General features: G+C 41.9%; 1 protein-coding gene across 3 annotated transcripts in view; it reads left to right on the plus strand.

Moving 5' to 3' along the window:
- Window positions 1–25621, plus strand: part of virma (vir like m6A methyltransferase associated) — a 121862-nt gene that overhangs the window by 46922 nt on the left and 49319 nt on the right. For all 3 annotated transcript variants that reach the window (XM_038809011.1, XM_038809013.1, XM_038809012.1), the window contains exons 11-16: window positions 5751–5833; window positions 8848–8950; window positions 12443–12987; window positions 17538–17773; window positions 18032–18284; window positions 21989–22206. In XM_038809011.1, coding sequence (XP_038664939.1) covers window positions 5751–5833; window positions 8848–8950; window positions 12443–12987; window positions 17538–17773; window positions 18032–18284; window positions 21989–22206 — 1438 coding nt within the window. The remainder of the gene's footprint in view (window positions 1–5750; window positions 5834–8847; window positions 8951–12442; window positions 12988–17537; window positions 17774–18031; window positions 18285–21988; window positions 22207–25621) is intronic.

Consider the following 25621-nt stretch of genomic DNA (forward strand, 5'->3'; position numbering starts at 1 on the left):
GAGGCCGCATTGTTTACGGCTGAAGAAATGACTACGGTGATGGCTGCGGAATTCGAAAGGCAGTTTACAAAATACATGGAGACAATGAGGAAGGAGATGGTGGAGGAGGCGATTTCCCCGGTGATGACTGCGGTGGCGAGTGCAGTGGCAGAGGTGCGGGAGCAAGGGGGAGGCGCTGAAGGAAATTGAGGAGACATTATTGCAGCACGGTGATCAACTTACCTCGATGAGGAAGGAGATGCGGAAGGTGATAGAGATTAACAAGGATTTGCGATGAAAAATGGAAGACCTGGAAAACAGATCCAGGCGACAGAATTTGAGGATTGTGGGGCTGCCCGAAGGAGTGGAAGGCCCGAGGCCGACTGAGTATTTTGCCATGATGTTGGCGAAGCTATTGAGGGAGGGGGAGGATCCCTCCCAATATGAACTGGATCGGGCTCATTGGTCGTGGAGGCCTGTACCAAAGGCGAGTGAGCCGCCAAGGGTAGTGACTCTGTGCTTCCTTAGGTACAGTGTGAAGGAGAAGGTCCTGTGCTGGGCTAAGCAGAAGCGGGTGGTGCAGTGGGCTGGAGCTGGTATGCGTGTATACCAGGACTTTACGGTGGAGCTGGCGAGGAGGCCTTCAACAGGGTGAAGAGGGCACTGTACATTAGCAAGGTGCAGTGTGGCATTGTATATCCAGCGAAGCTGAGGGTGACTTACAAGCTCAAGGACTTTTATTTTGGAACAGCGGAAGCAGTGGAGGAGTTTGCGAAGGTAGAAGGACTGTGGCAGAACTGAGAAATTGAGAAATGGCCATGTGCCGATGTAACCTCATGACTGTATTTTCTTCTTTTTGTTTCACTGCGTGCGGGTGTATGGGCTAAAGGAGCCAATGTTGTATATATTTGGACAAGGGAAGTGATGGGACTTTCACTCGAAATGAGGGCTGTTTGGGGTGTAGGTGGATAGGCGGGGTTTGTGTGCTAAAAGGGGATTTCTGGGCTTTCCTAGGGCCGGGCAAGGGGGAAAGAGACCCAGGCCGGGGGCCTCCACGCTGGCTGGTTTAAGCCGGCTAGTGAACGGGAGTGAGGTGGGGGGGAGGGGCTGCGGCCATCGGAGCCTGGCAGAACAGGGTCCAAGTGGTCTAGCCAGGGTGGAAAGTTGGGGGAAAGGAACCGAGGTTGGGGGGAGGAGTTTTAAAAGAGGCAGTGGAGGGGAGGAACATAGAACATAGAACAGTACAGCACAGAACAGGCCCTTCGGCCCTCGATGTTGTGCCGAGCAATGATCACCCTACTTAAACCCACGTAACCCGTATACCCGTAACCCAACAATCCCCCCATTAACCTTACACTACGGGCAATTTAGCATGGCCAATCCACCTAACCCGCACATCTTTGGACTGTGGGAGGAAACCGGAGCACCCGGAGGAAACCCACGCACACACAGGGAGGATGTGCAGACTCCACACAGACAGTGACCCAGCCGGGAATCGAACCTGGGACCCTGGAGCTGTGAAGCATTGATGCTAACCACCATGCTACCGTGAGGCCCCAAAGGAGTTGGAGGGGGTTGGGGTGTTTACAACTCTTGGGTACCATGTACGGTACTCTTTCAGAGGTTGGATGGTATTGAGTGTAGGGGGTGGGGAGTGGACTCTATAGGTTAATGGTTATCATGGGTGGTCCCGGACTCCTTTTTCTTTTTCTCCTTTGTTTTTTGTTTCCACCGTGGGAGGGTTTGTTTTATTGGATGCATATATTGACTGGTGGGCCGTATATTGGGTGATGGGAGGATGGGATCGTTGTTATTGTTAAGGAGATTGATTTTGTACTTGTTACCGTTTACTGTCTGTGGGTGGTGTGGAAATTTTGAAGGAAAATGTGAAAATGGAGAATAAAAACATGAAAAAAAAATGTATGTTTGAGGAGCTGAATGTTCATGCCCTGAAAAAATGCATCTGATCACAGTAAGCAAAGATGTTAACACAACTCCCAAAACGTTGGTGCCTTATGTAGGAGGTTTCTGATTCATTATTTGATTGGTTCATCTTTTTTGCCATCTGTAGTTGGTATCAGTATTGTAGGTACTCTCTTCCCCAATGACCTGAAACCTTGTATGTTGCTCTGAAACCACATTATCCAATTTCCATTACCCTGACATCTCTTACACGGTACCATTGGTGCTCCTTGAGCCTTTTCTCAGTACTTTCAGACTTGCAAAAACCTCCTTCTCAAATGCTTACACACCCTATCACCAATACACCAGCGCTGCCACACGCCAAATTCCCAACCATCTCTGCCAAACATTGCCACTGTTCCCATCTGTTCTCAGTAATCTATTTCCTACATTTCCCTTATCCTACCTCCTGTCCTCACATATCCCGGAATCACCAAGACACTTCCCACTTAGTATTCCCCTCACAGGTCTCCTACATTTAGCAAGCTCTTTCCAAGACACGAGAAGGAAAAGGATGAAATTGCACTTAAGGTGGTTAGTCCCAAATGTGTTGTTGGGTGGCAGACAATCTCCAACAAGAACAGGGGGAGAACAAAACAAAACAAAATGGAAGAAGCAAGTCAGTAAATCAATGAAAAAGAAGTAGGAAGCCAGCAATCTGGCTAGAAGCAGATTATGGTGCATGTCAAAGGTTAAAGTGAGTTCTCAAAACAATCCGACTGAATGAGGTTCCCAGTTTCAATCAATGTTGTATGCTGAGCTAGCTGAAGCAAAACATTGGCAATGAAGTTTACTTGTGTCCCTGGTCAGCAGTTGCACTGCACATGACAGTTAATGATCTTTTCTGCAAGTGTGAGATGTTAATTTGAAGGCAGGCTGCGCTCACAGTCAGATAAATTTCAGCCAGGCTCTTTTGGTTACTTCTTCAAATATAACGGGATGTCAGTATTGTAAGAAAATTGGAGTTTGACAAACCAACCAGCCTTAGACATAGACAGTGTCTTTAAACTGTAGACATTTGGAGAAATAAATGCAATTACCTCATTCCCCCCCCTGCGAGTAGAAACACAACCTGATCCTTTCAACTCAGACTTTCGCTTGAGATCAAGGAAAGCTTAAAACCTTTATAGAACACACACAGACATACACACACTAGCTGGAATTTTCCGGCCATTTGTGCCGGTGGTATCTACTGGCTCCGCTGACAGCTCACCCCAACCACGGGGTTCCTGGCGGCAGGGTGGTGGTAGGAGGTTATTCAATGGGAAACCCTGGAGATGACAGCGGGCCCAGAAGATCCTACCTCTGGCCATTGGGAGACTGTCGCCATAAAGCACGTGGCAGGGTGCGTGGAAAGCATTATGACCTGGCAAGGTTATTGTGAACAACAGCCCAAAAATGAGATATTTCCTAAAAACACCTGGAGCTAATTTGTTTTCCATCCTAGCTTATGTCTCTCTTTCTATCTCAAAACTGTCCTGGCTATTTTGTTTTACAATGTGATAGAATCATAGAATTTACAGTGCAGAAGGAGGCCATTCAGCCCATCGAGGCAGTACCAGCCCTTGGCAAGAACACCTTCTTCAAACCCACGCCTCCACCCTATTCCCGTAACCCAGTAACCCCACCTAACCTTTTTGGACACTAAGGACAATTTAGCATTGCCAATCCACCTAACCTGCACATCTTTAGACTGTGGGAAGAAACCGGAGCACCCGGAGGAAACCCACGCAGACACAGGGAGAACGTGCAGACTCTGCACAGTGACCCAAGCTGGGAATCGAACCTGGAACCCTGGAGCTGTGAAGCAACTGTGATAACCACTCTCCTACCGTGCCCCCGAGTGATGACCAACATAGTCAGCAGGTGCAAAATGATGCAAGTTGCACTTTTTAGCAGAAGCTAAACAGCATGGTCAGCTAAATTGTACCCTGACACATTAAACCCTAATGCATCTTGGGAATAAGAAACTTTAACTCGTTCATTGTTTCTGGTTATAGTATAAATCCACAAGCTATTTACAAGTAAAATGAAAACCGTAATTTCAAAACATATAAAATTATGAAGGGAATAGATAGGTTAGATGCGGGTAGGTTGTTTCCACTGGCGGGTGAAAGCAGAACTCGGTGACGTAGCCTCAAAATAAGGGGAAGTAGATTTAGGACTGAGCTCAGGAGGAACATCTTCCCCCAAAGGGTTGTGAATCTATGGAATTCCCTGCCCAGTAAAGCAGTTGAGGCTCCTTCATTAAATGTTTTGAAAATAAAGATAGATATTTTTTCGAGAAATAAAGGATTATGGTGTTCGGGCAGGAAAGTGAAGCTGAGTCCACAAAAGATCAGCCATGATCTTGTTGAATGGCGGAGCAGGCTCGAAGGGCCAGATGGCCTACTCCTGCTTCTAGTTCTTAGTAACCAAATCCTAGCCTTGTGCATATATGTATATAAGACAGAATGACTGAATTCTTTTCATTACTGGGGAAAATTCAGTCATCAAATTATTACCTGAAAAGGAAGAAGGTGCAGGGATATGGGGAGATAACAGGGGAATGATATTGGATGTATTTCCAAGAGCTAATGGAGACAGGATGGGATGAATAGCCTCCTGAACTGTAACAGTTCTTGTGAAACTGTGATATCTTAACAATTGTATTGGGCTTAATCATTGGTTTGTATCTTTTCAAAACAGTTACATGCACCAGAACTAAATATAAAAATTTGAAATATTTTGATGTTTTGTGTGACGATCACAGCAGATGTTATTGCTTAACGGGCTAGACTCCCAGAGTAAAGTTTGTCTTATTGATCATGAGTCTTTATTAAATTGAGGAGGAAGAGCTGCTGACCTAAAAAGCATAGAACTCCAGTAACATCTTTAGAATTGTAAAAACTAAAAGATTTTTTAAAATGAAAAAAAAAACTTGTGTACACAATATTAAAATGACATGGTTAAAACAGCTTTGGAGAACAAACCCCCCTAAAAAAACCTGTGTGATGAAAAGTACAGAAACTACCTTCTTGGTAACAGCCCCCTTACAGGTTTTACCCAAATCAAGGAATTGCAACTTTTTAAATGAAGACGAGTCTGGCATAACACTGGATGGCTACCTGCAATTCAAAGCTTTTCCAGCTTCCCAGCACAAAAGAGCTGGTCTTCAGGTCTTTACGCCCCAGCCACACCAATTCTGTCAAACATCCTTCTTTAAATATTCTTTTCCATTTCCATCTCCGGCTCTATTGTCCTCCAGCACCTCTTTGAACGCAACGTCTCCAAATATAAAATCTTTCATGTTTTTCTGTTTTGCCTCTACTTTTGGGTTCATAAAAATGAATATACCTTTCCCTGTTTACCCATGAGATTCTTGAAAGATGGAAAGGTTCCTTCTCATCTCTGAACTTCCTTTGAAATTCAACAGCTGAAAAATCAAGTTTCCCACATAACTCTCAATACAAATTTTAGATCCAACCTATTTACTTGTTACTCAACTCACCACAACCTTTCATTCAAATGCATCAGTTTAACACCTTTTAAGTTTTCATCTCTTAGCCCTCACAGACAACCTGTCTCTGTCTTCCCCTGTTTAACTAGTGCTGGACACACACAGACTGCTTTCTTTATCTACACTCATTACCAACATAATCCACCCCCCCAAAAGAAAATTAATTCCACAGATTTGAAAAACATTAACACCAAATGACAGCTTTCAAAATGTACTTCTTTTATAAATGTCCTGTTCAGGTACCTGATTATAGAGTGAATGTGATGAATTATGGTACCCATTAATTCATTTTTTCTTCATTAATTTTTAGAATTAGGTAAATGGCTTGAGCCACTGAAGAATCTAAAGTTTGAAATTAATTGTATTCCAAGCCTTCTTGAATATATTAAACAGGTGAGTGAAATATTTTGTGCACTTTAAAAATAGGGTAAACCAAGTATTAAAATATCAAATTCTGCTTTTAAGATTGTGGTATTTCTGTGAAATTTCAATTTTTCTCTTGATTCAAATAAACAAAATTTATTGTCTTGGGAACAAGAGCTGATTAGATCAATTGTCCGAGGACAGATGCTCTTGCGATTTGTAGGGTTATGGTCTGATTTTTGGTTTTGATTCAGGTGTATCCCATTTGATTGCTTGCAGGTTTAGGGATACTTTTCTTCAGGTGAACCAATTTACTTTACAACTTGAGCATTGTGTAGTGAAAGGCACTGAAAGAATAATAATCCTACTAAGAACAAGGGCAGCTTTGTTACTGTTTAAAGTAGACAAAGTTTGAAATCCCAAGTTACCCACTAGGAGAATAAAGCTACAAAACTCCACTGCTTTAATCCAGGAAAACAAACTTTATTATCCAAAGTCTTAACAAGTAAATCAATCTATAATATATTGTGTACTCTATAAAATTTAGAATCAACGTGAGGTAAATATAAATTAACAGGCAAACTGATTTCACACTGGACATTAAATGGCGGATGCGGCCAAGGCATATCCCACATATTTCTCAGCAACCCATCCAGATCTCAATGACCACTCTGAGTCACAATATCTTGAAAATTCTGTCTCTTTCATAAGGGATTTGAACTTTTCACTTTCAAAGATCTAGCCTTTGAATCTCATCAGAAACTGCCCCGACTGGGAATGTCTCCATGACTGCTCACTTCCCCACACTTCAATCTCTTCTCCTGAGACTATGTTCTACGGGATTCACAGACAGCACTTCTGCCTCTAATTACGAGCGCAGTTCTAACTCGTTCGCAGACCGCTATACTCCCTAAGCTGGCACTGCCCGTATTTCTCCAAAATTCAGTTTCTCAACAGTACTAAGCTATAAATGGCTCCTCGGGCTGCTTCTGAGCCCCATATCTTCTCTGGCACAGAACCAGAAACTTTCTGCCACCTTTTCATTGAAAGACCCCAAGAACCTCTTAATTGCCTGGAGCCTGGCAACAACATAACACTTTTGGTATCCTCCTGCCCTGCTGTAGAACAGTCAGATAAATTGAATCCAGACGATTGTCTTAACCTCCATCCATTTCCTTGACAACATAGCCTTTCAGAGTTCACTGAATGCTTTGAAATTAATTAATCTTTACTCCCAAAATAAAACATCTCTCTGGACTACATTTCTTTGCAAGCAGCGTAGACATCACGTCTCCAATTCTTCAATCAAGTAAGCCCACCTACTGTTTTCTGGCTCCACCTCTTCTATTTTGACTCTTAAACAACCATGGGCAATCTTCTGAACTAAATTAATTTTGGTGTACTCAAAATTTATGAAGCCCAGCACTTTAGTTACCTTGTCCTCACAGCAACAATCTTCCCAGAACTAAACATTACCTATAAATATTAATATGAACCATGATCTAGGTATGCATCACAATGCGCAATGGATTGCTTGTTCGGATTATTGTAGATATGTGTTGTTGTAAAGAATTTTAAGTACATAATGTTCCTAATGAGCGAAACTAGACTCTAAAATAGCTTTGACTCTCCAACAGTTAGTTTTATTTCAATTTTTAAAAATACCTTTTGAGGAGCCTTTTGGAATACCTTTTGGTTTGAAATATACATTTATAGTTGGTTTTAAAATGCAAGAAATTACAATTTTCTTTTGAGTGGCATGACTGTGCACGTGTATTATTTATCACAGAACAAGGCCTGTGCGGTGTTTTCAGCACTAGTGTGGCTGAAAGGATGGCAGGAATATTGTGTGTCACACTAGCTCTTCTGTCTGCCTCCTTGCCATGCTGTGCCATGAGGCCTATATTCGGGTCTGTTTTTGAACTGTCAGGTTTCTGAGTTTCTTCCTACTCTTGGTTGAAGGAAGCAACCTGCGAGGAAAAGTTGAAAAATTGTGAATGACCTGTCTGGTAAAAGGAAAATTCAGCAACTGCTTACACTCCTGCATTGAGATATGATTTTCTCATCGATAGATAGTGGGCTTTCACATAGTTAAAACCAAACACCCTTCAGCCCGTTAGACTTGTAAAATAGGTGTATGTGTAGGAAGGTAGAAAAATAAAGGTAAGTGAAAGCTTATTACACTGCAAAAGAAAGTTGAAGTACAAATATGGAATAAAATGGAGGAAATGATGAGATGAAGACAATGTTACAATTTTTTTATTTCAACATAATTGTCTTTTAAGTATCTGTTAGTTGGGGGTGGTGCGGTGGTTAGCACTGCTGCCTCACAGCGCTGAGGACCTGGGTTCGACCTGGGCCCTGAGTCACTGTCTGTGTGGAGTTTGCACATTCTCCCCGTGTCTGTGTGAGTCTCGTCCCCACGACCCAGAGATGTGCAGAGTAGCTGGATTGGCCACAATAAATTGCCCTTAATTGGAGAAAAAGAATTGGGTATTCTAAATTGATGTTGAGTTTAACATTGCAGTAGTAACTGTTCTATAGACTAAGCAGTTTTATTGCTGCAATATCACTTTCTTTGCAGTATCAATGCGAATGAACAAAAGAACAAACACAACCAGTCTGCCCAGGAAGGTGAAATCTTCCTTGGAAATACTGCTAGTTTGATGACTAGAAAAGAGTACTGTAGGTTTATTTTTTTATGAAGTATTTTCCTTGATTAGAGAAAATGGATACTGGTATTTTTACTTCGGCCTAATAGTTTTAAGTTCAAAATCATTTAAATAAAGCAGTTGGCTTGAATATTCTTGGTTTTTAAACTCCAAATTGCCTGACCGTAGTGTTTCTTTAAAAATCTACAAATTCAGAGATATGCAAGATAATTAACACATATATCATGTTGTATGTATCGGTACTTTAAAAAAAAAATTGTTGGCATAAAGATGAGATTTGCAAAAGACTGTTTCAGTAGCCTACCAGTTCAGTCTACGATTATTTGGATTTGAACATTTCAATGACAATATGGTTTTATTTTGTGCTTTTAGAATCTGGATAATTTAACCATTCAGATGACTCAGGAAGGTGCTGGACTGACTACTGCATTGCGTGTCCTTTGCCATATTGCATGCCCACCTCCTCCCCTTGAAGGTATGATATATAAATGTGATAGTATTGATAGAATAGTAATTATTTTTGGGTAACTACTACTTTGTTCCAGCAGATAATCTTTTGGAAAATTTTTTTGATTATTTTATTTAAAAATGTAATGTGGATCAAAGATGAGAATTAAAACCAAAATAAACCATAGTGGCCTATTACTGCTCCCAATTCGTATGTTCGTAAACCAAGCATTTACTATTATGCCGGAAGTGATGGTAAAGTGGTTCAAAGGATAATGCAACATAATTTGTTGTAGGAGGGCATCTAATGGCATCTGCTGTTAGTTAAACGTGTCTGTTTAAATTTGGGTTTTTCCATTTTTTGTGAGAGATGTTGCTGCACATGTGAGCTAATAAAGTTGCAGTGAGGGAAATGGGATGTGTTAACAGACTAAGCAACTGTATTTCCTCAGGTTGAGGAATCGTGAAATTAGCAGCACAAGTACTGAGAAGGAAGTACAAATTTGAACGAGTGAATTCAATGTCAAATAAGGTTTAGAAAGAAAAGTAGAATAGAAAGATTGAGCGTGAAAAGAGAGAGAAAATAATGCAATAATCGAACGTGTTGCATTTTTAAAATCTCCCAACAATAATTAAACCAGGAGTGAGTTAATTTTCAATGTCAGGTAGTTGACCAACAATGATCATGTTTAAAAAGGGTGGAGGTAGAATTTTCTGTGCCCCACGGCGTGTTTCCTGACACTGGGAAGTGGCCCGCTAATGGTCGGTGGCAGGATAAAACCACAAGAAATAGGAACAGGGATAAGGCGTTCGGCCCTTCGAACCGGTTCTACTATTCAGTAGATTCATGGCAGATCCGGCATTCCTCACGTCCACCTTCCTGCCCTTTCCTCATAACCCTTGATTCCTTACTGATCAAAAATCTATCTATCTTGGCCTTAAAAAGCAAAAGGACACAAGGAGGTGACACGGTGGTGTAATGGTTAGCACTCTTGCCTCACAGCACCGGGGTTCGATTCCAGCCTTGGGTGACTGTGTGTAGTTTGCACATTTTCCCTGTATCGGTGTGGGTTTCCTCTCGGTTTTTCGGTTTCCTCCCTCAGTTCAAAGGTGTGCAGGTTAGCTGGATTGGCTATGCTAAATTGCCTTTTATTGTCCAGGGATATGCAGATAAGGTGGGTTAATGCGGTTATGGGGATAGGGCGAGGAGTGGGCTTAGGTAAGGTGCTGTTTCAGAGGGTCGGTGCAGACTCGATAGGCCATATGACCTCCTGCACTGTAGGACCATGCCCCTAGAACTCTCTGTGGCAAGGAGTTCAAAAGACACTCGACCGACAGAGAGAAGAAATTCTTCCTCATCTCAGTCTTAAATGGGAACCCTTTATTCTTAGACTATGTCCTCTAATCCTAGACTGTCCCATGAGAGGAAACATCCTCTCAGCAGTTATCCTGTCAAGGCCCTTAAGAATCCTATATGTTTCAATGAGATTGCCTCTCATTCTTCTAAATTCCAATGGGTAGAGTCCCAACCTGTTTAAACTTTGCTCATAAGACAATCCCTCCATACAGGGTATCATCCTAGTGAACCTTCTCTGAACAACCTTCAATGAAATAATGTCTTTCCTTAAATAAACGGACCAAAACTGCTCATAGTATTCCAGATGCGGACTCACTAATACCTTGTACAGTTGCAACAAGGCTTCCCTACTCTTATGCGCCAACCCCCTTGAAATAAGGGCCAACATTCCATTAGTCTTCCTGATTACCTGCTGCACCTGTGTGCTAGCTTTCTGTGTTTCATGCACAAGTACCCGCATGTCCCTTTGTGGTGCAGCTTTCTCCATTAAAATAATACTTTGTTCTTTTGTTCTCCCTTCCAAAATGAACGTTTCCCACATTGTACTCCATTTCCCACCCCATTTACCAACTGTTTGCCCACTTACTTACCTATCAATATCTCTCTGCAAACTGTTTGTATCCCCCTCGCAACTTGCCGTTCCACCTATTTTTGTGTCGCCTGCAAATTTGGCTATAGAATGTTCACTTTCTTCCTCGGTTATTCATATATATCGTAAACAGTTGCGGTCCCAGCACTGATCCTGCCGCTGTCGATGGTATTTCCCCTTGAATCCACCCCCCCCTGCCAGGAAACCCGCATTGGGGGTTCGCCATCAGTGGGACTGGAAGATCCAGCTGGCGAGAATTGCCAGAAAATCCCCCCAGTGACTTGGACTGAAATAGACAAGACTTTGTGTGGAGAGTTTATTTTGTATTTACAATGCAAATACAGGAGCCTCATGTTATTCAATGAGTTTCTTTTAGTCTATCTCTGACATAGATTTTTGAATTTAACTGTGTATGAATTTGCCTCAATTTGCAGTAGCATTTGTACATAAGTAGCAGAGAACATCATTAGGCTCGCTGTTATTTTAACAGTAAATTCTCAATCCTTAATTTTCTAGTAAGAAGTCTTATAATACCAGGTTAAAGTCCAACAGGTTTGTTTCAAATCACTAGCTTTCGGAGAACTGCTCCTTCCTCAGGTGAATGAAGAGGTATGTTCCAGAAACATATAGATAGACAAAGTCAAAGATGCAAGACAATGCTTTGAATGCGAGCATTTGCAGGTAATTAAGTCTTCACAGATCCAGAAATAGGGGTAACCCCAAGTTAAAGAGGCGTGAATTGTTTCAAGTCAACAATGCAAAATCGCTGAGCAGAAACTTATAGCCAAATTCCGCACACATGAGTATGGCCTCAACCGGGATCTTGGATTCATGTCGCATTACATTCATCCCCCACCATCTGGCCTGGGCTTGCAAAATTCTACCAACTGTCCTGGCTTGAAACAATTCACACCTCTTTAACCTGGTGTTACCCCTATCTCTGGATCTGGAAAGACTTAATTACCTGCAAATGCTCGCATTCAAAGCATTGTCTTGCATCTTTGACTTTGTCTATATATTTCTGGAACCTACCTCTTCATTCACCTGAGGAAGGAGCAGCGCTCCGAAAGCTAATGATTTGAAACAAACCTGTTGGACTTTACTCTAGTGTTGTAAGACTTCTTACTGTTTTCACCCCAGTCCAACTCCGGCATCTCCACATCTTAATTTCCTAGCTTGAACGTTCTCTGCTTTGTTCCTCGTAGTGAAAAATAAATTTCACAGTTCTAGTTTGCCATTGTCAATACAAATGATACACTCATTATCAAACCTCACTGCTAACTTCAAAGAAAGTTGGTTTTCAACATTTTCAGATCTGGAACTGGCAAACTAACAGAAATGTTGTAGTGGGGGATTTATCCTTATCAGTAAGTAAACATGTCTGGTATTACTACAGCTTTACAATTTGGTAAACTACTTGTCTTAAAAAAATTGGCAGTTTAACCTATCATTCCTAAAATAGATTGGAATTTCAATCTTTTGAGGTAATGGACAGTGGCCATATTTTTTATTTCGAAAACGATGTGAATCTGATTTAGATTTTTCCTTAAATATTGTTGTATTTCTTTCACTAGGTCAGCAGAAAGATCTGAAGTGGAATCTTGCAGTTATTCAATTGTTTTCTGCAGAAGGAATGGACATCTTTATTCGAATTCTGCAAAAATTAAACAGTGTCTTAATATTACCCTGGAGACTGCATGCAAATATGGGAACTACATTGCAGAGGATTATGATCCTTTCCATCACAAGATGCACTCTTTCCCTTTTAAAGTCTATGCTGACAGAACTTCTGAGAGGAGGGTCTTTTGAATTTAAGGATGTGCGAGTTCCTACAGTGCTGGTTACTCTCCACATGGTCCTTTGCTCTATACCTCTGTCCGGGCGACTGGATGATGAAGAACAAAAGATTCAAAATGATATAGTTGATATTCTACTTACTTTTACTCAAGGAGTCAACGAGCAGGTTACTTATTCTGAGGAATCTTTGGCAAACAACACGTGGTCATTAATGTTAAAGGAAGTCCTTTCCTTTGTAATGAAAACACCAGAAGGATTTTTCTCTGGAATGTTGCTGCTTTCAGAACTCTTGCCTTTTCCACTGCCCATGCAAACCACACAGGTGAGATTCTGTCTCTAAACTTGCCCTCAAATAGACTGCGATTATTGAAGCCCTGCCAGTAGCACACGGAGCATTGTGTCTGTAGGTTTCAATTTTACCTGAGAAACAATCTGCCTCAATAGAAAATATTCCGAAGCCGAGTTCACTTAAAAACCATCAAAGACTAATGTCAAATAGAGTCAATATCTGAAACATTGAGACATGTTGACGAGTACAGCCTCAAATCTAATAATTAAAATAAATTATAAGTCATTGCAATTTCCAAATAAGCAGAACACTCCCTTGGTATCCTGTTACTCTGTCATTAACCTTTGTGGCCCTCAGTGAGTGGTGATTGGTTGTCTTGCAAATAGTTGATGTCTGGCAAGAAGGAGAAGACTGAGCCATTCTTAACAAGCTGAAGTAGAATCAAATGGTGATGGCCACGCAGAAGCTGAAGAACAGACAGTTACTGTCTTCTGACTGAAGAAGGATCACAGTGGTCAGGGAGAGAAATGAAAGTAATTGCAGTCTCTTGGTGATCCTTTTATTAATTTTATAGAATTTAATATTGAGACCATGTCTGAAATTTTAAAGTGTGCTACTGTATTATCAATACTCAAAGGCAAATACATATTTATTCTTCTGTAAATCTAATACTTGTTAATTTATTGGAGAGTGAATACATATTTGGCTTTGAATCTTAATTTAGTGGATCATACAGTGGAAGGTCTCTTAAAGGAACTTGTTTTGAGTAAATGAATGATGCATTCTTCATAGCTTACTTTGTTGATATCTACTTTAAAAAATATATATATTTATTGTCACAAGTAGACTTACATTAACACTGCAATGAAGTTACTGTGAAAAACCCCTAGTTGCCACATTTCGATGCCTGTTCGGGTACACGGGAGAATTCAGAATGTCCAATTCACCTAATAGCTCGTATTTCGGGACTTGTGGGAGGAAACCCACGCAGACACGGGGAGAAAGTGCAGACTCCACACAGACAGTGACCCAAGCTGGAATCTAACCTGGGACCCTGGAGCTGTGAAGCAACAGTGCTACCCTGCCGCCCATTAAAGTACCCAATTATCTTTTCCAATTAAGGGGCAATTTAACATGGCCAATCCACCTAACCTGCACATTTTCTGGTTTATGGGGGTGAAACCCACGAAGACACGAGGAGAATGTGCAAACTCCTCACACACAGCAACCTGGGGCTAGGATCGAACCCAGGTCCTCAGCGCCATAGGCAGCAGTGCTAACCACTGCACCATGGTGCCGCCCATCTTTGTTGATATCTAGTGATGAAATCATTACTAGAGGGCATATGTATTGACAAATGTTCTGCAGGGACAAAAAAGAAGATATGAATCATCAGAAAACTGTTTTATCAGTAATTTTATTCAATGAATACCTGCGGCAGATTGTTGGGCAAGTCCATAATTCGATCCCTGGCCAGCTTAAGTCTGTATTTTATAATAACCTTCACATTGAACACTTGTCCAATAAATACACACGTTATCACTGAATTACGTTTTTAAAGTTGACCATACTATAGCTGGTCTTCGGATCGGATTGGATTGGGGCTGTTTAGCACAGGGCTTAATCGCTGGCCTTGAAAGCAGACCAAGCAGGCCAGCAGCATGGTTCGATTCCCATAACAGCCTCCCCGAACAGGCGCAGGAATGTGGCGACTAGGGGCTTTTCACAGTAACTTCATTTGAAGCCTACTTGTGACAATAAGCGATTTTCATTTTTCATTTCATTTCATTATTTTACTACTGCTGCTTGGTGTAGAAACATGATGACCTGTTTCTGGACTTTGGTCCACAGCACCTCTATCATTGCTGATGAACAACGGTGTATTCAACAGAGTTCAGGGATTTTTCTCTTACCTGAACCAAAATGTTGAAAGCAATGATATCTTGATTGAAAGGCTAGTTGAATTGGATCTTGTTAAATTGGATATTTTAGAATTAGTTGCAGTAGTGTTTTTATAAGCCTTTTAAAATTTTGTATTCTAAGGTGATACTTGAAAGTTCAAATCAAACGTTAATAGCTGTAACAAAGTTTCCAGGGTGTCTTACCAAGGGATAGCATCTGTCTAAACCTTCTGCTTCAGTTAGCTCTCTGCTTCTTCATCCAGCATAGTCTGGCTCCATAGTCACTTTGATGAAGTGTTACATGTTCTAATAACCATTTATGTGAAAACCGTTTTCTAACTGCGCCCCTCGTTCTCCTAGTGAAATGTTTTTTCTTCCTATTTATTCATGCGATGTGGACATTACTCGCTCCCACAATCCCAAGATGTGCAGTGTAGGTGGATTGGCCCCAATAAATTGCCCCTTAATTTAAATTTATTTTTTAAAAAAACACCCAACTTTTTAGCATGCATGGATGACTCGCAGAGTCTTTTATGTCTCATTCATTTCAACTAGCTCACACACTGCTTCACTTAGCATCCCTGTGTCTATTCTTTCTGCTAAACAGAACTTCTGATAGTACTTGGTTCTGACCACAGGCTGAAACCCAATTAGCTTCTATTTCCTTAGCAAACAAAGGCACAGGCTCATTTGTCAGAAGTCCAATGTCACCGAAAAAAACCCAATTAAGAAACTCCTCCAGAAAACTTGTCCTGGTTTCTGTTCTAGCCAGACACTGTTTCAAAAACCATTTCATCAGTGTGTTCTTCAATTATTGCTCATGGAAACTTTTTTTTATTTTAAAAAATTGTTAAAATCTTTTTTAGGTTCTCCTGCCTTTAATTGGCTCCATTGAAGTTGAAAAATCCCTGCACATTCAAGCTTTTTGTCATAACTATAACCATTCATTCCTGGTAATTCATGAATCTTAATTATTAATTTCTGATATTAATGTAAGTACATTTTAAGTCCTTCCAGAGTTCTTGGTAAACCTTTCACAAATTCATTATTTGAGGGCAAGAAAGGAAAATGACTGCTCAATCAAGATGACTACATAATTGGAACTGCTTGTACTCAGACACACAGTTTGTGCCCCCTCCCCCACAACTGAACCCCAAGATTTCTAGATTGGCTGCATCTCTTTTTGCCAACATCTTTGCAGGGGAAGCTGCATTACTCCAGGAGTTTGAAGACCATTCTTGCTCAGGCTTTGGAAGGAGATGAGTATCGAATCAAAAGGTCCTTGGTTTACAATATCCACCATATTTGGTTGTCAAAAATATCACTTTGACGCCAATATGCCCACTATAAATGGCGGGGACTGTGTTTGTGTTATTTTGATGTTTTAAACAAATACCTGGATAGCTGCTCATCTTCCACCCTGATAAACGTAAACACATAAAGAAACACTTGATGCTTGTATTCAAACTTGTGCCAAATCCAATATTGTGAGTGATACAGTTGGTGAGAGACGAAACCAGAGTCAATCTATACTTAGTTTAGCTTTATTTCCAAAGTGAAACCTTCCGAATATATTCCTCCAAACCCGACCACACCACAGTGTCAATAAGTGTCTCTTTATATGTGCTCAAGTCACAGCTAAATCAGTGCCCTCCATCTGCACATAGTTAACCACAATTGATATGCAATTAACATTGTTCTCACTGACCTACATTGGCTGTGGGTCCTGCAAAGTCTCAAGTTTAACATTTTCAATCTTATTTTCAAATGCCTCTATAACCGTGCCAAGCTTTTACTTTGGAACCTCCTCCAGTCTAACAATGTGCTGAATTTTTCAGCTCACCCAGGCCGGGACACAGGACAATGTTTACCATTTACTTTGGTGGGATTCGAGCTGAGAACCCCAGAGCATTGTTCTAGGTTTGTGGTTTACCAGTTCAGTGGACTATACCACTAGGCCACAGGAGGAACCTTATTTTCCAAGAATAACTTTAGCAGAAAATAGAATTATAACTGTCACCCAAGAACGTTTGGCTCATGAGACTGTGTAAAATGAGATTTCAACTGCTCTTTAAAAATGTAATTGCAAGGGTAACATTAGCTACAATGTTTCATTGATGAGGCATATTTTGCACTCTAATCATAAAAGTGACCAGATGTGTGATAAATGTCCGTAAACAAATATTTGTTAATTTCTAAAGCTGTTATGAAGGTGACTGCACCTTTAGGATATACTATCACTTAGAACGTAGAACACGAACATAGAACATACAGTGCAGAAGGAGGCCATTTGGCCCATCGAGTCTGCACCGACCCACTTAAGCCCTCACTTCCACCCTATCCCCGTAACCCAATAACCCCGCCTAAGCTTTTTGGGCACTAAGGGCAATTTATCATGGCCAATCCACCTAGCCTGCACATCTTTAGACTGTGGGAGGAAACCGGAGCACCCGGAGGAAACCCACGCAGACATGGGGAGAACGTGCAGACTCCGCACAGACAGTGACCCAGCGGGGAATCGAACCTGGGACCCTGGTGCTGTGAAGCCACAGTGCTATCCACTTGTGCTACCGTGCTGCCCTACTTGTGCTACTGTGCTGCCCTTATAGGTGTATCATTGCAAGTGTAACCAATATTATTATATGCTATGTATGACCACATAAATATTGCATTGTTTGACAGCCAATTTCAGCAGAAGGTATAGCTATTGCACTGAACACCCGAAAACTGTGGAGCATTCACCTTCAAATGCAAGCAAGGTTTCTGCAAGAAATAGTGCGTTCCACCTTTGGATCCACCTGCCAACCCCTGCAACAGATACTCAGGCGTGTGTGCGTACAACTGTGTGATCTGGCTTCTCCCACAGCTCTCCTTATCCTCAGAACAGTATTGGATCTGATTGTAGAAGAATTGAGCAGGTAATAATTATTTTGTGCTCTGGGCTATTTTACCTGTTTATAGTGCTGCCAGTTTTCAGGCTTTGTTTTATGGGAGTTGCTAAAAACATTTTTATTGTATTAGCTTTCTTTTACAACAATCAAGTTTGATTTGGAAGATGAAATATAACATGTAAGAAATTTAATTTTAAATGATTCTATTTGTGTGAACAGGAAGCCTTTTTTTTATTCAAATAAGAAATTAATTGTTGCATCATTCAAATAATTTCTATCTCACAGTCCTTTAGAAGGGAAAGAGAGGCTCTTCACTGCCCAGACATCACGTCTGCTTGCACTGTTGGATTCTTTAGCTTCACATGGAGCTTGCAAGGCTGCCCTTTTGCATCTTTTAAGTGGAACCAGCAAAGGTGATGAAAGATTTGCGGAGGTATTTCAGGTGATGCTGGAATTGCTACAAACAGTGGTCGACAATGTACATCATCAACATTGTGCTGAATATGTTGCTTCTTTTGTGCAGTCCCTCTGTGACCAGGTATTGCTTTTTATTTAAAAAGGTAACCTTTGTCTCATCTAATTTTTTGATTAATCTTGTACATTTACAGAAACAAAACCCTCCTCTCAATGTTAACAAAGTAACTCAGTTGCCTTGAAACAAATACAGATCTTTGCCTTCACATTGCTGAGCCTGTGACAGTGACAAGACAATATTCCCAACTGCTGACAGAATCAAATACCAGACACACATTCTTGTAAACAGACTTTTATATTCTGCATTCTTCATTGAATCCCCTGAGTAGAATAAAGGAGAGAGAGTTTAAAAAGTGAAATCTGAAAAATGAGCTCACTTCTTCTGTTAATTAAACTTGGTACTCTTTATTTCACACATAATTTTATATTTCAAATAATCTGGGTGTTATTCTTAAGAGCAGCTTTATTGAAATGGGCAAACTCAGTCTGGTGAAGTGGACAAAATATTTCTGGCCTGCATTTTGCAAGATAAAGAATCCCCAAATGTAAACACTAGATTTGATTTGATTTATTGTCCCGCGTACTAAGGCACAGTGAAAAGTATTGTTCTGCGTACAGTCCAGACAGATCGTTCCATGCATGAAAGTATATCGGACATGGAGAATACACAATGTAAATACATTGACACAGACATCGAGTGAAGCATACAAAGGGTAGCACTGTGTGGCGAGATCAGTCCAGTCCATAAGAGGATCATTCGGGAGTCTGGTAACAGCGGAGAAGAAGCTGTTTTTGAACCTTTTTAGTGCATGTTCTCAGACTTTTGTATCTCCTGCCTGAATGAAGAGGTTGGAAGAGAGAAGAACGCAGGTGGAAGAGGTCTTTGATTATGCTGCTCACTTTCCCAAGGCAGCAGGAGGTGTAGACGGAGTCAATGGATGGGACGCGGTTTTGCGTGATGGACTGGGCTGTGTTCACAACTCTCCGTAGTTTCTTACGGTCTTGGGCCAAGTAGTTGCCATACCAGGCTGTGATGCAACCAGATAGGATACTTTCTATGGTGCATCTGTAAAAATTGGTAAGAGTCACTGTGACATGCCAAATTTCCTTAGTTTCCTGAAGTAGTGTAGATGCTGTTGTGCTTTCTTGGTTGTAGCATCAATGTGAGTGGACCAGGACAGATTGCTGGTGATGTGCACACCTAGAAATTTGAAGCTGTCAACCATCTCCACCTCAGCACCATTGATGCAGACAGGGGCTGTGTACAATACTTCACTTCCTGAAGTCAATGACATAGTTGACATAGTTTTGCTGACATTGAGGGAGAGATTGTTGTCTTTACACCACGTCACTAGGTCCTCTACCCTCCTGTATTCTGACTCATCGTTGTTCGAGATACGATCCACTACGGTGGTGTCATCAGCAAAATTGTAGATGGATTTGGAGCCATCCAATCTCGTGTGCATAGAGAGTATAGTAAGGGGCTATGTACGCAGCCTTGCGGGGCCCCGGTATTGAGGACTATCATGGAGGAGGTGTTGTTTCTCCTCACTGATTGTGGTCTATAGCCCAGGAAGTCAAGGATCCAGTTGCAGAGGGAGGAGCCAAATCCTAGGTTTCTGAGTTATGATGTGAGCGTGGCTGGGATTATGGTGTTGAAGGCAGAGCTGTAGCCAATGAATAAGAGTCTGACGTAGGAATCTTTGTTGTCGAGATGCTCCAGGGTTGAATGTAGGGCCATTGAGAGGCTTCTGCTGTGGACCGGTTGTGGCGGTATGCGAATTGCAGTGGTTCAAGGCAGTCTAGGAGTATGGAGTTGATGTGTCTCATGACCAACCTTGCGAAGCGCTTCATAATGATAGATGTCAAGGCCATCTCGACGTATACAGTTTATTTTGCGAACACATTGGTTTGAAACCGCAGTTCTGTAAATGGACACAACTATTCTGATAAAGCAGAGGGTCTACAAATCAAGAATATTATTTTAGAAGTGAATTTCAAATGCCAACTTAGGTTTATTGATCTGTATCAGTTTTAATCTAGTGAAAACAAGTGTGGATTAATCTTCTCACGCTAGTTCTCCAAGCATAGTGACATCTCGAGAATAGCTGCAGGAAAAAATAGTAATATTTTCCAATAAAAATGTTAATTAATTGTTATTTTCAACAATATATAGCAACATGCACTCTGTTCTGGTACAGGGGAACACATAATGCCAAGTTTCAATGAATTTTCCATAGAGCTTTTGTTTTAACAGCATTTATTGTTGTGCTGTGAAAATAGAATGTTTATACATGAAGCTAGCTGAGTTTCTGTTCTCAGCATAAAGTAAGGCTGAACAGTTATCTTTAATATATCTGAAAATATCAGCCATGATTGAATGGTGGAGCAGACTTGATGGACCGAGTGGCCTAATTCTGCTCCTATGTTTTATGGTCTTATAACTGATATGGCCCTGTAACCCTGCAGCAGGATCAGTGGGCTGTTTTCAATATAGTGAAAGACAATCGGAAAGTTAAATTGAACTTAACATGAAATTGAGTTGAATTTTCCTGATTTGCACTGGTTGAAAACTCCAATATAAAGAAACTGGGCATTTTTGGTTAACCACTGCCCTTTTTTTCTTTTGTACCTGACTTTACTCCAGCTCTGCCCAGACTGATGATATCCATGTCTCCGCTTTCATCTTGCTGTAAGAGTACTGAATTGTACTGATTTGGGCCCCAAGCATAAAGCTGCTCCTAATTTATCCCCAACTAGCAATCATTAAGAAACCACAAGATGCTTTGTAAGGAAAGTAGAAAAATATTGCACTGAGATTCTTTTCTAATGTCGGATAGAAGCACAATTTGGGGTCAGAGTAGAGGAAATTTTACACTGCAACTGGCCTGCGATTCCTTGATCCTGACACTGAGTACCTGAAAAATATTCTCTCCCAGCTGGATCATCGCTCATCTTTATGAACACAAAATTCAAGCAAAGACTAAAGAAATCCTGGTTATCTAGCTCTTCCCATTCCGTCTGAAGTAATTTTACTGCATGTAGCTTGTAAATGGTCATCTTTTTGAATATATGCAGTATTTTAGAAGAATTTGTAGTGTGAGAAAGAACTTGTATGAGAATAGCATTGAGAATGTCCACTCATTTGTATAAATACAAATTCATAAATTGCTGAAAGACCGTTGTAAATAAACTAAAGAGTTCTTTCTATTGGTTTTCAAATGGATTACATGAAATTATTTCACTAATCGGACAGCAAGCTTTAAGACAACTCTGCCTCCTTGTCAAATTTATAGATCTGCATTGAAGCAGAATGTTAATCCTGGAGGGAAGGTGAAAGAAGAAAACCATCTCCATTTCCCCACCATTCTGTTTCGTAAAATATAAAATTGTTCATAAATTATTAGTTGTGCAAATCCAATAAGAAGATGTTCTGCTTGGAGAAGACTCACTTGATTGATGAATCCAGTTTTATCTTTGGCCAGTTGCTAATCTTTTGATCGTGTTCCAGTCCTCCCTGTTTTTGAATGCTGGTTCCTACACAACAAAAAACATTGAAGTCTAGTTCTACTTTTGAGACAAAAATAGGATTTTAATAACATAAATTTAATTACTTTGTAAGTTGTAGTTGTTAGTTTACCCACCAATGAGAATGATTAGTAATTGCTTTTCGCTCAATGAGACATGATAAATTATGTTCCACAATGCAACGTGAAACAAAGATTAGTATATGGTATTCTCATTATTGGTTCCTTTTCACCCTTGCAGGACAATTCGTTGATCTTGACTAACTCAAGTGAGGGACCTGGTTCTGACTTGGAGCAGCTATCCAATTCCCTGCCAAATGGAGAACTTCTGTCACAAATATGTGACAGTTTCTTGCAAGCACTAGCTAACAAAGAGACCACTTATACCACAGTACTTACATGCCTCAGGACCATGATGTTTTTAACAGAACATGAATATGGGTTTTACTATTTGAAGAGGTAATGGTACTAAAACAGTTTCAAAGCTTTTACTTTAAACCTTTTTAGACTATTGAGCATCTAAATGTTAAATTAGTCGTGAATCAGGTCGAGGCTTTGCTATAGCAGTGAAATTTGTTGCTTGAAGCCAAAACATGCGCGGTACAGTTTAAAAGACTACAATAATCCTTTGGAGCGTTTTGTCAAATAGAAAAGTATTGAAATATTCCTTAATCAAATGTGTATTTTCTAAGATCGCATAAACTGCTTTCAAATTGTTTGTTACCTTGAAAATCATGGCGTAACTTCTGATCACCAATATAGATTTGGTATGGTTGTTCCATTGTTGGAATGTTGGTTGTTCCACACTTCTGGACTCTGCACTTCAACAGTTTGCTGAATCATCTGTTGGTTGTGCCAAAGATTTCTCCAGGGTCTGGTAATGTACTTCTAAACATGCTGCCCTTGTATGACCTCCTACCAAATTATGTACATGGATGGATGTTTCTTTTGAAAACACCATTTCTGCCAAAGTTGATGGCAAATCTTACTCTTTGTTCTATTAATTTAGAGGATTTTTTAATTGCTGCTTCTTAACCCAGTCAGTTCTTTCATGTTAATCATCTTCTGCACTCATCATCAAAGTTTTTTTTTGTGCTAACAATGCCACTCTTTATTCAGATTCCTGTTTTACAAACTTATGATTTCCAGTTCTTTCATTACGTAGTGACTGAAGGCACTACAACTTCAGCTCATCCACACCATTCGAAGCAGCAGTGAAAATCTTTGTGCCTTTCAATTCTTACATGACACAGTTTCTTATTACTTTCGAAAATCTAACTGTTATGATCTCAGTTGGCGTCAAAACTGTAAGGGAAGATCACCGAATGGCAAAAAAGACCACGGGCTGGATTCTCCGATTTTGAGGCTATGTCTGGAGGATCCGTAGCATTTTACGTGGTAAATCGGCAGCTCCAGCACCAATCCTCTGACCAGTGAGGGGCTAGCAGCCGTGCCACATAAAACCCCTGGCCTCCATGAAATAAACTGCTGGAGAATTGCCCGGTCTGTGGCCGCGCTTGCGCACGGCGTCGACCTGCAGTTGTGCCATACAAATGGCGCAGGACATGCGTGGACCCGACCTGCCAGATAGTGCCCCTCTGCACACCCCCTGGCCACCCCCCACCAGTCCCCCAGCCATCGCCGAAGCCTCCCCGGCCAGCAGCACGGCTCCCGCCTGACTGTGGTGGCGCTGGACACAGTCTGCAGCCGCCATGCTGGGTTCCTGACCGCTGAGACCACATGTTGACCGCGGGTCGGGAACTTGGACCATCGGGGGAGGGCCTCCAGTGACGTCCTGAGATCATCCCGACAACGAGCAGCGCGCGCCACGATCCCGTTGTTTTGGAGGGGGCAGAACATAGGCAACCTGTGTAAAACAGGCGCCACCCCCGATTCGATCGTAAAAATGGATTCTCCGCCCGATCGCTGATTACGAAATAGGCATCGGGAAACGGAGAATACCGCACCATAATTTTTACTTTTTCAAAATAAAACATGGAGGAACCGAGTAACGGAACTGCTAATTAGTTTTGACAACAAGAAAAAAAATATTAAACATGAAAAGTTGCAATATTATACAATACTCATTTAATCCCCCCTTAGTTCTGGCAGCATGGTGGCACAGTGGTTCGCACTGCTGCTTACGGCAGTGAGGACCCGGGTTCGCATCACGGCCCTGGGTCACTGTCCGTGTGGAGTTTACACATTCTCCCCGTGTCTGCTTGGGTTTCACCCACACAACCCAAGATGTGCAGGGAAGGTGGATTGGCCTCGCTAAATTACCCCTTAATTGTAAAAACATAATTGGGTGCTCTAAATTTATAAGAAAGAAAAAAAAATCCCCCCTTAGCTTAACAAATACACACATTTTAAGAGTAACACGGATTACAAAGTATATCTTAAACTACAATAATCCCAGTAACACAAAGTCCCCTTAAGCACACAGATTGGCTGTGGTCAAAAAGTCACTCAACTGAACCTAAGTTAGTGTCTGTGGATTTCTCCTCCGAATCCCCCCAGATGATTGTCACGTGAGTGTTTCCAACATCCGCTCCAAAAACATGCTTTAAAATCTTCTCTCATAATAATGCTTTTCCTTGGCAGTTTGCATTTGAAATCCAATCCGGGTTTTACAAATGACTCTTTTAAACAAAGCTTCCGCTCCACTTTTAGCAACAAATCCAGTCCCAAGATATACATCACTCCCTTTACGATTTCTTTTGTCTGCACATATGGGCCGGGATTCTCCCGGAATCGGCGGGGCGGCCCGTACCGGCGCCGAAGAGCGGCGTGAACCACTCCGGCATCGGGCCGCCCAGAAGTTACTGAATCCTCCGCACTTCCGGGGGCTAGGCCGGCGCTGGAGGGGTTGGCGCCAAAGGGCCTCTGCCGGCTGGCGTGAGTTGGTGCATACGCAGGAGCGCCAGCGTGTTCTACCACATGCGCAGTACCGCTGGCGTGTTTCCTGTGCATGCGCAGTGGGTTTCTTCACCGCGCCGGCCATCGCGGAGCCTTACACAGGCAGGCGTGGAGGGAAGGAGTGCCCCCCGGCACAGGCCCGCGTGCAGATTGGTGAGCCCCGATCGCGGGCCAGGCCACCGTGCTTTCCCCCCCCCCCCCGCAGCCGGTTACCCCCGTGCGCCCCCAAGGACTTTGCAAGCCGCCCTCCAAGCCAGGTCCCGCCAGTATGGACCTTGTCTATTTCACGGCGGCGGGACTGGCCGGAAACGGCGGGGGGGGGGGGGGGGCACTTGACCCATCAGTGAATTGCCGGGGGGGGGGCACTGCCAACGGCCCCCGACCGGCGTGGCGTGATCCCCTCCGCCACTCGAAAACCGCCGCCAGAGAATTTGGCAACCGGCGGCGGGGCGGGATTCCGCCGCGCCTCCCCCCCACCCCGCCAATTCTCCCACCTGGCGGGGGGGGTCGGAGAAGGCCGCCCATGTTTCTGGCATCTATTTTCTTAACCATTATCCCATAGTATGGTTTTTCTTCTAGCAAGACAGAGATGTTCCTTCTTTAGCCTTCTGCTTCCAGCAGTATTTGAGAGCTACCTTATCTCTCACTACGCATCTCCAACTAATTCGCTAAACTAAAATTTAAAAACTTGCTACCTTACAAGGCTCCAGTTGCTATGCAACCACTGCTGGTTTATTTACTGTTCATGTCGTTGCTCTCTTTAAGAAGAACAGAATCACAGTTGGAATTGAAACTAACCGCCGCACATAAAAACACCTTTGTCCGGCATGAATCTAACTATAGGTTTTACCTTCTTAGGCACAGAAACATTAAATTAATCTCACTTAAAATTTTACCTCATTTCTAATGTTTGCGAAATCAAATATAAATCCCGTAAAACTGCCTTTATTATCCT

Source organism: Scyliorhinus canicula, chromosome 10, assembly GCF_902713615.1.
Source record: "Scyliorhinus canicula chromosome 10, sScyCan1.1, whole genome shotgun sequence".
Classification (NCBI taxonomy): Eukaryota; Metazoa; Chordata; class Chondrichthyes; order Carcharhiniformes; family Scyliorhinidae; genus Scyliorhinus; species Scyliorhinus canicula.